Source organism: Chelonia mydas, chromosome 13 (genome assembly GCF_015237465.2).
Source record: "Chelonia mydas isolate rCheMyd1 chromosome 13, rCheMyd1.pri.v2, whole genome shotgun sequence".
Taxonomy (NCBI): domain Eukaryota; kingdom Metazoa; phylum Chordata; order Testudines; family Cheloniidae; genus Chelonia; species Chelonia mydas.
The window spans coordinates 29219824-29232697 of NC_051253.2; the positions used below are offsets into that span (position 1 = coordinate 29219824).

Here is a 12874-nt window from a genome sequence, read left to right on the forward strand (position 1 = left end):
CCTGGCTGGTTCCAGTCACCTCTGTCCTCACAGTGTGGGAGGGCCTGGAGCTCAGCAGCCCAGGGCGCTGCGCTGTGTGGGGTGAAGGGGCCCAGGAACCCACCCCCTGTCTGCCCCCTGCTCCGTGGGCTGGGCCTGCACAGGCTCCCGCTCACCTGGGAGTGCAGCAGGTTGACTCTCTCGGTGGCCTCCAGCAGCTCCTGCTCAGCCAGCTTCCTGCCCCGCTCGGCCTGCTCCAGCGCTGCCCGCAGCTCCTCCACCTCGGCCACCAGCAGGTTGTTGCGCCTTTCCAGGGCTGCCGCCTGCTCCTTCAGGTCGTCATTGTGGCGCAGGGTGTCGTCCAGCTCGATCTGCAAGTCCTGCCCGGCAGCGACACACACAGTCAAGGGGGGATGGAGACGGACGGGGCTGGATGCAGGCCCGGAGCCATCACCCCAGGCAGGCGTGAGCATCCGGCCAGACTAACCCTGCTTCCGGCTGGCAGGGGCCAGGGCTGGGAGCCAGCTGGTGCACCAGCTGGCACTACCCGACACTACCCCTGCCTTCAGCTGGGGGCTAGCACAGCTCCCGAGCGCTGTGATCACCACCCCCCCCAGCGCAGCAGCTGGAGCCCTGCCCGCTGTGTGGGGCCGCACTGACCTTGATTTGGGCCTGCAGCTGCCGGACCAGTTTCTGGGACTCGGCGGCCTGGCGGTTGGCATGGCTCAGCTGGATCTCCATCTCATTCAAGTCGCCCTCCATCTTCTTCCTCAGCCGGATAGCCTCGTTCCTGGCCTTGGCCTCTGCGTCCAGTGTGGCCTGCATGGAGTCCATGGCTCGCTGGTGGTTACGCCTGCGAGAGGAGAGGGGTTAATCCGCCTCCAGTGCTCAAAGCTTACTGCTGGGGGCCAGTCCCAGGCGCGGCATGGGCCCCTTGCCCTTGGCTTTACCCTGGGGTTATGCCAGCTCTGCAGAGAGCTCTGCCAAGCCACCCCCGTGGGCTAGATAGCAATGGGAGGGGGGCACAGGCAGGCGCTACCTGAGGTTTTCAAACTCCTCGTCCTTCTCGGCCAGTTTCCTCTCCACATCAGCCTTGATCTGGGACAGCTCGAGCTGGATCCGCAGGGTCTTGCTCTCCTCGTGCTCCAGTGCCCCCTACAGGCAGCAGCAGATGGGCATTAGTGTCACATTGCTGGGGTCCCTCTCCTGGCTTTGGCCCTGCCTCCCCTTTGAAAACGTGGCTGTACCGAGAGGCCAGGCGCTCGACCCGGCCTGCTCTGGGTGCAGCGGGGCGAAGAGACCACGGGGCAGAGTTGCTGGGTCAGAGGTGGTAACCCTCTCCCAGCCCCAGTGCGGACAGGCTGAACCCGGCCGGCCGCGCACTCGGCCACAGAGAAGAGTGGCCGTCGGCTGCACTGCAAGCAACGGGCTCACTGGGGATCCTCGCAACCCCCACGCTGGCAAATGGGGAACCCAAGGGCCAAATGTGGTGACTTGCCCAAGGTTACAGAACACGTTAGTGCCGGAGCAGGGACAGAGCCCAGGAGTCCTGCCCCATAGCCCCCACGAACCCAGAGGCCTCTGGGCAGGTGGCAGCTGTCGCCCTGGGCAGGGGTTGTTTGGGGAGTGTCTGATGCCTGCCCAAAAGCAACATTGGTGAAGGGGTGTCGGGGCGGCAGTGGCTTGGCTCGGAGAGCGTTTCTCACAGGCTGACGGCACCCAGAAGAGAGCGCTGTGTTCGGAGCCCCGGCCCTGGGGCACCGCAGGGAGGGGGTTGTACAGGGCATTGCACTGTGCAAGGCCATGGGATGGGGCATTCATTAACGTGAGCCCAAACCCACCTCAGCCTCCTCCAGCGCTGCCTGAATGTCATTCTTCTCGCTCTCCAGGGCCTTCTTCACCTTCTCCAGCTCGTGGATGGTCTTGCCGCTCAGGCTGATCTGGTCTGTCAGGTCAGCGATCTCCTCTGGAGGGTGACAGAGGGTGAGCATGGGGGGCCCGCGTTCCCCTAACCCCCAGCTTTCCCACAACTGTCAAGCAAAGCCTCCGGCTTCGACCCCCTCCCCCCATCCTGGGCCTGCCTGACAAATGGCAAAGGGCCAGACTCGCAGTCTGGGGATGTGGATTTGGACCCCTCCCAGCCCTACCTGCAGGCCCAGGCCCTCAAGTGGGCTGTTTGGGCACTAGCAGCTGGGCAGGGGCTCTGCCAGCCACCCCCCAAGCCCCCGCACTGGCCAGTGGGCCCAGAGACACAGCTGTGCTCAGCAGGCCAGGGCACGGCGCTGGCCCGGGGGTGCCCCCATGCTGCCTTGTGCCCAGCCCTAGGGACACAGAGCTGGGTGCCAGAGCCTGGCTGTGCCCAGCCCCAGGGACGTGGCGCTGGGTGCCGGAGCCCGGCTGTACCTTGGAGGTTCTTGTTCTCGCGTTTGAGGGTTTCCAGGTTGTCCAGGGACTCCTCGTAGGCGTTCTTGAGTTTGAAGAGCTCCGTGCTCAGGCTGCGTGACTCTTTCTGTGAGGACTCCAGCTCTGCCTGGGTCTCCTCGTACTTCTGCTTCCATTCGGCCAGGATCCGGTCGAAGTTACGCTGCTTCTTGTCCAGCGCGGCGGCCGCAGAGTTGGCTCTCTCCAGGTCGATGGACAGGTCCTCGATCTCCGTCTGCAGCCGGTGCTTGGTCTTCTCCAGGGAGGAGCACTTGGCATGCGCTGCCTCTACGGCCTCCTCTGCCTCCTGCAGCCGGATGGCCAGCTTCTTCCTGCCAACCGCCGTCAGAGGGTGAGCCGGGGGCTGGGCACAGCTCCACGCGTGGACACGGAGCCCAGCAGGCGTGCGCCTCAGGCCAATTCCATCAACAGGGACCTGATTCCAAGCCCAGGGAGTCGGGGGGAATCTTGGCCATTGACCTCAATGGACTTGGGCTCAAGCCCATCCTCGAGATTCTCCTGGCCTGACCCGGAGAGGAAGGCCCAGGCGTAAGGGGGCTGCTGGCCTGTCATGAAACTCAGTGTGGCTTAGGTTGGCCCTCTCCCAGTACCAAAAGAAGGGGGAAGAGCTGATGAGAAATCAGGACCCTTAGACTGACGGTCCCTTGGGCCAACGGGGAGAGGCCAATGCTCCAGGTCAACCTGGTTGACAGGGCAGGCAGGCCAATGAGGGAGACTGGGGGTCCTGTCCTCCATGTGAGCTGGAGCTGGCTGAGGCAGAGCTAAGGAGAGAGCAGGAGCCCGAGCTGAGCTGGGGGGGCAGGGCCATGCTGGCCGGGGCCGGAGGAGCAGCCCAGGGAGCTGGAGGCAGAGCAGCAGCAGCGCTGAGGCAGAGTGGAGCTGGAGCAGGCCAGAGCTAAGTGCAGTAAGCGGCTGGGGAGAGCAAGGGGGACCCTTGGCAGAGGGCCCAGTGCAGGGAGATGCCCCAGCCAAGAGGCCTTGCAGGCCGCACTGGGAGGGGGATCTTAACCCCAAAGGGGGGAGGAGAGAGGGCGCTACTCTGGGAAGAAGGGTCCTGCCACCTAAGCTCGAGGGCATGTGGCCACCGCAGGAGCAAGTGTCCAACTCGTGGCATCCCTGCAGAACAGCCAGGGCCTGGGACATGTGAGAGACAGACTATGAACTTCCCTTACATTCCAGAGACAGCTGTTTGTGATGTCCAGGTGCCCCAGAGAGAGGACTCTGCCACACAGGAGAGGGGAAGTGGAGCCCTCCCTCTCTGGGTAAAGAGAGTGGGAGCAAGGACTTAGATCCCTTCGCTAGCCAATTCCACCAGGGTAGTGTATAAGCCAGGAAAGTTCCTCACACTAGCGGGACCATTCCCTCACTTACACAAGAACTAGGGGTCACCCAATGAAATTAATAGGTAGCAGGTTTAAAACAAACAAAAGGGAGTATTTCTTCACATAATGCACAGTCAACCTGTAGAATTCCTTGCCAGAGGATGTTGTGAAGGCAAAGACTATAACAGGGTTCAGAAATGAACTAGATAAGTTCATGGAGGACAGGTCCACCATTAGCTATTGGCATGGATGGTGTCCCTAGCCTCTGTTGGCCAGAGCTGGGAATGGGCGATGGGATGCATCACTTGATGTTTACCTGTTCTGTTCATTCCCTCTGGGGCACTTGGCATTGTCAGAAGACAGGATATTGCGCTAGATGGACCTTTGGTCTGACCCCATATGGCCGTTCTTATGTTCTTCCACAAATGCCACATCACCCCTTGGACAGCCACCAGCCCCCGTGCAAACCCATTAGGCACCTGGATGTGTGTGCACGCACAGATATGTTGGCTGATGCACAAATCCCCAGACAAGCCCCCACGGAGCAACATGCTGGGCAGTCCCTGGGCAGCGTTGGTGGTTGGAGCTTGGGGCAGAGAGCACCCTGCTCTCACACACAGTGCCAATAGGCAATGTATCCCTTGGCCAGGCCCAGCATACGGGCGTTCGCTGAGCCAGCCGCGTCTCTGTGTGAACGCAGAGGTGTCTCTGCAGATACACGTGGGAGTGTCAGCTCAGGAGCTGCCCTGTCCCTCTGCAGAGACCAGCAGCCACCCAGGAGATCTGCTCCCAAGCAGCCCTAGCAGGCGGATGGAGCAGCCAGTGCCCAGTGCATGACCCTTGCTGGAACTTACTTGGCTTCCTCCAGCTCCTCTGTCCTCTGAATGGCGTCCGTCTCGTACTTGGTTCTCCACTGGGCCACCTCAGCATTGGCCTTTGACAGGGTCCTCTGGAGCTCCCCTTTGGCCTCCACCTCCTCCTCGTACTGCTCCCGCAGCAGGTCGCAGTCATGGCGCGAGGCTTGCAGCGCGTGAGCCAAGGCGTTTTTGGACTGCAAAGGGGAAGGCAGGAGAGCCGAGATGGGCAGAGGGCTCCCCTCAGGCCTGGGGTGGGAGTCAGCCTTCACGCTTAGTCAGTGCTGCCCAAGGCCGGGACCCCCTCTCCCCCCTCAGGCAGGCTCTGCTGGGGCAATGCCTCCTTTAGCGCGGGGAGTCTAGCTCCAGTGAAAGATGCTGGATTGCTGGCCTGGGGACTGGTGCTTTCTGTGCAGGGCATGTTCCCACACCAGCAGCAGCAGTGCCGGTCTCCCCTCCTGTGTGCCACAAACCGGCCCTGTAGGGCAGCCTAGCAGAAGGGAATTCAGCCTCCCTGGCCTCTCTGCTGAGACTGACCCCAGGGGCCAAGCTGTGCAGTGGTGGGGGTCCATGTCGGGGGGTGCAGAGAGCAGCCTGCTGGGCAACAGACCAACACCCACCAGCTCCCTTCACAGAGGGCCCCAGAAAGCCACTGCCTGGGCTGAGCTACTGCTCACGCCTGATCAGGGCTGGATCCAACCCCAGCACCAGGCGCAGGGTCCCATTCCCAGTACCTGTGCTGGCCAAGGCCCCCCTGCACAGCTACCCTCCCAGACATGTTTTTCCGGCTCAGAGCAGTGGCTTCAGCCCCTTGCCAGGCTTGGCTGGGCTGGGTGCCCCTGAGCATGGCCAGGCCCAGTGTCAGTCTGGCCAATGACTGGCAATTTGATGGATACAAAGCTGGCTGGGTCGTCAGGCTCAAGGGGTAGTGATCAACGGCTCAATGTCTAGTTGGCAGCCGGTATCAAGCGGAGCGCCCCAGGGGTCGGTCCTGGGGCCGGTTTTGTTCAAGATGTTCATTAATGATCTGGATGATGGGATGGATTGCACCCTCAGCAAGTTTGCGGATGACACTAAGCTGGGGGGAGAGGAAGTTATGCTGGAGGGTAGGGATAGGGTCCAGAGTGACCTAGACAAATTGGAGGATTGGGCCAAAAGAAATCTGATGAGGTTCAACGAGGACAAGTGCAGAGTCCTGCACTTAGGACGGAAGAATCCCATGTACTGCTACAGGCTGGGGACCGACTGGTTAAGCAGCAGTTTTGCAGAAAAGGACGCAGGGATTACAGTGGACGAGAAGCTGGATATGAGACAACAGTGTGCCCTTGTTGCCAAGAAGGCTAATGGCATATTGGGCTGCATTAGTAGGAGCATTGCCAGCAGATGGCGGGAAGTGATTTTTCCCCTCTGTTGGACACTGCTGAGGCCACATCTGGAGTATTGCATCCAGTTTTGGGGCCCTCGCTACAGAAAGGATGTGGACAAATTGGAGAGAGTTCAGCAGAGGGCAACGAAAATGATTAGGGGGCTGGGGCACGTGACTTATGAGGAGAGGCTGAGGGAACTGGGCTTATTTAGTCTGCAGAAGAGAAGAGTGAGGGGGGATTTGATAGCAGCCTTCAACTACCTGAAGGGGGGTTCCAAAGAGGATGGAGCTCAGCTGTTCTCAGTGGTGGCAGATGACAGAACAAGGAGCAATGATCTCAAGTTGCAGTGGGGGAGGTCTAGGTTGGATATTAGGAAAAACTATTTCACTAGGAGGGTGGTGAAGCACTGGAATGGGTTACCTAGGGAGGTGGTGGAATCTCCATCCTTAGAGGTTTTTAAGGCCCAGCTTGACAAAGCCCTGGCTGGGATGATTTAGTTGGGGTTGGTCCTGCTTTGAGCAGGGGGTTGGACTAGATGACCTCCTGAGGTCTCTTCCAACCCTAATATTCTATGACTCTATGATTTTCCATCCTTTTCTAGGGACTTAGGTGCAAATCCACATTGCTGGGCTCCCCAACTCCCTTCCTGACTAGCCAGCAAGCCCCCACTCCCACAGGAGAGAGGCCCCAGAGAGCCAGTCGTCTCCCTCACACAGCCTTACCTTGGTCTCTTCTTCCAGCTGCCTCTTGATTTCCTCAATAGTCTGGGTAAACGAGGTCTTGCCACGGCTCAGCTGGTTTATAAAAGACTCCTTTTCCTCCAGCAGCCGGCTTAGCTCCCCTAGTGCAGACAAAGCCAAACAACTGGAATGGAGCTGGGCAAATGGAAACCGTGCAAGGCCGTGTGCTCATGTCCTTCAGCTCCCTGCGGCCCCTGAGCGCCAGCATGCAGAACTGACCCCCAACTGCCTCCGGTTCCAGGGGGCCCAAGGTGATGCGCTCGCTCACAGCACTAGGCCTGAGCCCATCTCTGAGTTCCCGCAGAGCTAGAGGAGTCTGGACCTGGCCTTGCAGTTATGGCCCATCACTAGCTCGGAGTCAGTCGAAATGGACTTTATCTAGCGCTTCCCATCCCCCAAGCAATGACTTGGCTCTCAGCCAGGCTGTGAGGAGCCAGCCACTAGTCTGGGCCCTGGATGGTCCCCACACAGTCTAGGGTAGCAGAACCTGGCTTGCTGGTAGACGGGATGTTGGCCTGGGCAATTGGCCTATTATCTCTCGTGCCAGGGGCTCTTTACCTCTCGCCTGGGCAGCAGGGATCTCAGCTTAAAGTCACAGCTCCCTGATGCACTCAGCCCTTTCAGCGCAGATCCCAGGAGAGCCTGGGCAGAACCTAGCCTCACTGGGTCTCCAGCCTGGCATCCTTGGACCCAAAGGCAGCAGCTGCACTGCTGGGACGGAGGGGGAACTCTGCCAGCAGGGAGCTTCCTGCTGGCAACACTGGTGGTCATGGCACATTCTGTAGCCACGCTGAGGCTGACGCTACCTCTCTCCTCTCGCTGCCTCCGCTGTTCTGTCTTGGCTGGCCGCGCTGCCCGCCCTGAGTGGGGCCTGCGGGTACATTCTGCAGCTCCTCCGGGCACTGCTTTGGCATCAGTAATTACTCAGCAACCTGCTCCCTGCCAGAAGAGCACACTGACCTCTCGGAGAGGCAGGAAAGTGGCTGATCCCAGTCCCCTGGTTTAGCAGCAAGCCCAGCCTCGGGGCCCCTCTCAGCCAGTCCCAGAGCTGGGCGAAGGCGTTCCGAACCTACCGTTCTCAGTCTGCAGCCGGCCGCGCTGGGTGCTCACGTCGGCCAGCTGGCGCTGCAGCTCATCCACTTTGGACTTGGCCTCGCTCAGCTGGTCCTCGTACGTTCGGCACAGCTTCTCTGCATTTGCCTGCAGCGAGCAGCCAGGGCAGCGTCAGATCGGCAGCCCCGAGCTAGACAACTTTGCTCTTCCAAAGGGCTCAGCTGCTGAACACGCCTCCCCGGGAACTGTCCTGCCTCCTAGGCTATGGTTGAGACTGGGGAATCCCCCTTTCTCTGACCCACTCTCAGCTGAGTGATGCAAAACAGGATTCCCATTAGGCTCTCACACAGAGCCCTGCTAGTATGGGACCCTTGCATGTCCCCCTCGGTAGAGGAACAGGTCCTGCAGCTGCCTTCAATACAGAGAGCTCAGCTGCTGTTCTGCGCACATGCAGCAGCTAGGATAGAACCCAGGGCTTTCCACACCAAGAGCTCCAGCCTTTGCTCTGATCTTAGCAGCTTCAGAGCCCTCCGGCCCAAGCACGGAGCAGGTACGTGTCGTTATCCCCACTTGCAGCTGGAGGCAGGGAGGTTAGTGACTTGGCCAAGTGAACATCAGACCTGAGCTCAGCGCCCAAGACTCCTGCGCAAACCACCTACACTTGCTGGGTTAGAACTTAGAGCCTGTCTTGGCCTCCACCCGCTCTTGGGCACCCTAGTCCCCCACCCCAATCAGGTCTGGTTCCACCCAGCGGGGGCAGCCCTGCTCACACTTCCCAGTCCCTCACCTTGTTCTTGGTGAGATACTCAATGTTAGACGACAGGTCGTCCACCTCCATCTTCATCTCGCTCTTCTCCTTCTCCAGCTTCTGCTTGACCCTCTGCAGGTTGTCGATCTGCTCGCCCAGCTCGGCCACGGTGTCGGCGTGCTTCTTGCGCAGGGCTGCCGCCGTCGACTCGTGCTGCAGCGTCGCCTCCTCCAGATCCCTGCGCAGCTTCAGGAACTCTGCCTCCCGTTTCTTGTTCATCTCCAGCTGGACAGCCGTCACGCCACCCGCCTCCTCCAGCCGCTCGCTCAGCTCCTCCAGCTCCCGCGACACTTCCGCGCGCTGCTTCTCCACCTTGGCCCTCGCTGCCCGCTCCGCCTCCAGCTCCTCCTCCAGCTCCTCAATGCGGGCCTGGCGGGGGGCAAAGCAGGGCAGGTGCTATGGGGCCAGGCAGCCCTAGCATCCTCGCCGTCCCAGCTGGAGTGAGAGCCTCACTGCAGCACCAAGCCACCCCACTGGGACAGGCAGCCAGCGCCCCAGGCCCCCGGGCTGAGCTAGCAGCAGTCCCAACACTGATTCTGCTAACACGATCACCCCTAAAACCTTTGGAGAGCTGGGCCTGAGCCACCCAGTCTGGGTCCAGCTGTGAATCAGGATTCCAAGCCCAGCCCCACCCCCACAGCTAGGGTGATCTGGCCCTGGGGTTCTGGTTTGGCCCTTTGGGCCCCTCTCACAAACTGTGACATCAGGGTTTGGGGGGTTGGATTTGAGGTTCTGGTGTGTGGGCAAAGGGCTAGCTCCCTCCCGGCTGAAAGGCCAGGAGCTTGTCTTTGAGTTTTTAATTAAAAAACCCCAAACCCGACCCCATTTAACCTGCCTCCCCTACAGATCGTGCCTGGGATTGGTCCGGAGCACACCAGCCCCACTGCGCTGGCTTGGCTTTCCCCAGACATCCCTGCTGGGCTCCGTGAGGTCCGTGCTCAGAGTGCTGCTAACAAGAACACCCCTCTCATGTCCGGGGTAACAATCCCCCCCCACAGTGTGGGCACGTAACGAGCTGCTGGGCTTCTGGGGAAGCCAGCTGGCTCCATTAGATCTGAAACGTGCCCAGCTGAACTGGGATCGAGGCCCCAGGGCTGGAGAGAGGGAAGAGGGAGACACGCTAGCTTGGCCGGCCCAGCCGGAAGGGATGGTGGAAAGCAGAGCCCTCTCCGCATAGCTCCCTAGAGGTGGCAGCTGGCCCAGGGAGGCGGGCAGTGCTCTGCCCGCTCAGGGACAAGCTTGTCTGTCAGCCCTGGGGCACTCGCCTACTCAGCCCCCTGGCGGTTCGCTGTGGATCGCCAGGCCTGTGTGGTCTGTACAACACTCCTTTACCTGCAGCTCTTTGATCTTCTTCTGCAGCTGGGCGCCAAGCACTTGCTCATCTTCAATCCTTGAATTCAGCTGGTTTGTCTCAAACTCTTTCCTGCACAGAACCAGGACAGAGGCCTGTGGTTAGGCAGAGAACAGCTGCCAGGCCCCTCCTAGCCTGTCCCCCAGGGGCCAGTGTAGGAGACTTCCCTGCACATAGTGACTCGTGCTTTGTCCTGTACCAAAGGATGAATGAACCGGTACTTGCAACCTAGACTGTTTGGAGAACTGTAGCAGAGCACCTAAGACAACCCCTCTACATCAGGTTCCCCTGGGGGCACACAGCCCATCCCTGCATCGGGGCGGTTCCCCATGGGGCACACAACCCAATCCTGCATCGGGGCGGTTCCCCTGGGGTGGCACAGCCCATCCCTGCATCGGGGCGGTTCCCGGGGGGACACAACCCAATCCTGCATCGGGGCGGTTCCCCTTGGGGGGCATAGCCCATCGCCGCATAGGGGCAGTTCCCGGGGGGACACAACCCAATCCTGCATCGGGGCAGTTCCCCTTGGGGGGCACAGCCCATCGCTGCATAGGGGTGGTTCCCAGGGGGACACAGCCCATCCCTGCAGCGGGGCGGTTACTGGGGGGCACACAACCCAATCCTGCATCAGGGCGGTTCCCCTGACGGGGCACACAACCCAATCCTGCATCGGGGTAGTTCCCCTGGGGGGACAGAACCCAATCCTGCATCGGGGTGGTTCCCCTGGGGGGACACAACCCAATCCTGTATCGGGGCGGTTCCCGGGGGGGCACAGCCCATCCCTGCAGCGGGGCGGTTCCCAGGGGGGCACAGCCCGTCCACGAATTGGGATGTGGCAGCTGATATCAACCCTGCTGACTTGCTGGTTACATTTGCAGCCCATGGGGGCTGCAGGTGACAGCTCTGCATAGCAGCCTCTCTTGAAGCTTTGAGTGCTTTTCTGGGCTCCCTAAAGCCTGGGGTGCTGGGAGGCAGTTCGATGGGGCGGGTAGAGTTCTGGACCATGAGTCAGGAGATGGGCCTCTGTCACAGGCTCCTCTGGGTAAGTCACTGCACCCTATGAGCCTCAGGCCCCACAGCAACATGGGGATGAGAACCCCTCCTGCGCTGGGCTGCTTAGACCCTCTCTCCCTGGGTGTCTGGGTAGTGCCCAACGCAGTGGGTTCTGAGCATGGCTGGGGACACTAGATGCTACAAAGGATAACAGCACTTTCCAGTCTGGAAACAGCTCCAAGAAGTGAGAATGCCAGCCCCCCGCACCTGTGGGCGTGCTCAGTGCAGGAGGAAGCAGGTGGCAGGAGCAGCGCCTGCTGGGGTTGGCTGCGGGGTATTTCCCCAGGTGCTGCTGGCACTCACTTTTTGAGTTTCTCCTCCAGTTGCTGCTTGTCGTTCTCCAGATCCATCACAGACTCCTGCGTCAGCTTCAGATCCCCTTCCAGCTTGCGCTTCGCTCGCTCCAGGTCCATTCGGATCTTCTTCTCCTGCTCCAGGGAACTTTCCAGCTGGAGAGAAGGAAGAAATGTAAATTCGGAAGGGAAATACTCCCTCCAGTGCCCCTGACATCTCCTGTTCCTCCACATCCTCCTGCCTCTGATGAGAGGTCCCTTCTCCATTGCTGGCAGAAACCTAGCATGGCATCTAACACATCTCCTCTGTACCGGGGCGGTTCCGCTGGGGGCACACGGCTCATCCATACAATGGGATTGCTGTCACTGGTCTTTGCATTCATGTTTTACTCACATCATCCACTTGCTGTTCCAGTTTGACTTTGGCCTTCGTCAGCGTGTTGACTTTGTCCTCTTCAGCCTGCAGGTCATCTAGGGCCTGCTGATGCGCCTCCTGCAGCGCCTTCTTCTCTTTGGTCAGCTTGGCGATGATCTCGTCCAGAGCCGCCATTTCTTCAATCAGGTTTTTAACCTAGGCCGGCAGAGGAAAAAGAGAGCTTAACTCCTCAGGAGACAGTGGTTGGGGGCAGATGAGAGCTAAACTCTAGAATACCACATCACCACCATTGCCTTCCTCACCACCATCACCACCATTGCCTTTATCTCCATCACCATCACTGCACTCATCACCACCATCCCCACCATCGCCATCATTGCCCTCATCCCCACCATCCCCACCACCACCTTCCTCACCATCATCACCATCACTGCCCTCATCACCACTATCCCCACCACCACCTTCCTCACCTTCACCTCCACCACTGCCCTCATCAACACCATCCTCACCACAGCCATCATTACCATGACCTCCACTGCCATCCTCACCATCACCACCACTGCCTTCATCTTCATCACCATCACCATCGCTGCCATCTTCACCATCCCCACCACCACCTTCCTCACCATCACGATCACCATCACTGCCCTCATCACCACCACCCTCATCACCGCCTTCCTCACCATCATCACCACCACATTCCTAACCATCACCACCATGTGCGATGCTGTACGGAATGTGGGAGACACTTAATGATACTATGGATACCAATATTTTAAAATTGCAATGAATCATGCTAGCTATGCTGTGTAAAGTATCTACAAAAATGTTATAATTTGCCAAATATGATAATCTTGTTTATATGTTTGTATCACCTTCGTATCGTGAGTTATAGATATGTAGGGTATATCTGTATTTCCAATCTTGTGCTGTGTTTCTGGGTGACACCCCCAGACAGATTGGCATCAGCACTAAGCCAGCTTGATGGCCCATCAAGGGACATCACCTGTACAATAAACCAATTGAAAAAGCCAGGGAATACACCTGATGAGTCAGGAAGCAATGTAGGGGCATGCCTATGGACAAAGAACTCTAAGGCTTTTTCCATCCCCATTCTTTTGCCATGAAGCTTGTATTTTCTGTGTCCCAAACACAAGCTTCACAGCTGAGAATATAAAAGACAACTGCTTCATCTCCATTTTGTCTTCAGGCCTGCTTCCCACTGGAGTAACTTTC

The 12874-nt window shown here is 59.2% G+C and overlaps 1 protein-coding gene across 3 annotated transcripts in view; it reads right to left on the bottom strand.

The window, feature by feature from the left end:
* The window catches only part of MYH7B (myosin heavy chain 7B), a 51920-nt gene that overhangs the window by 3161 nt on the left and 35885 nt on the right, over positions 1-12874 (bottom strand). For all 3 annotated transcript variants that reach the window (XM_037916032.1, XM_007053910.3, XM_037916031.1), the window contains 12 exons: positions 11657-11833; positions 11273-11418; positions 9898-9988; positions 8545-8934; positions 7778-7904; positions 6687-6805; positions 4598-4794; positions 2383-2732; positions 1821-1945; positions 1019-1134; positions 640-832; positions 156-359 (listed from right to left, as the gene is read on the bottom strand). In XM_037916032.1, coding sequence (XP_037771960.1) covers positions 156-359; positions 640-832; positions 1019-1134; positions 1821-1945; positions 2383-2732; positions 4598-4794; positions 6687-6805; positions 7778-7904; positions 8545-8934; positions 9898-9988; positions 11273-11418; positions 11657-11833 — 2235 coding nt within the window. The remainder of the gene's footprint in view (positions 1-155; positions 360-639; positions 833-1018; positions 1135-1820; positions 1946-2382; positions 2733-4597; positions 4795-6686; positions 6806-7777; positions 7905-8544; positions 8935-9897; positions 9989-11272; positions 11419-11656; positions 11834-12874) is intronic.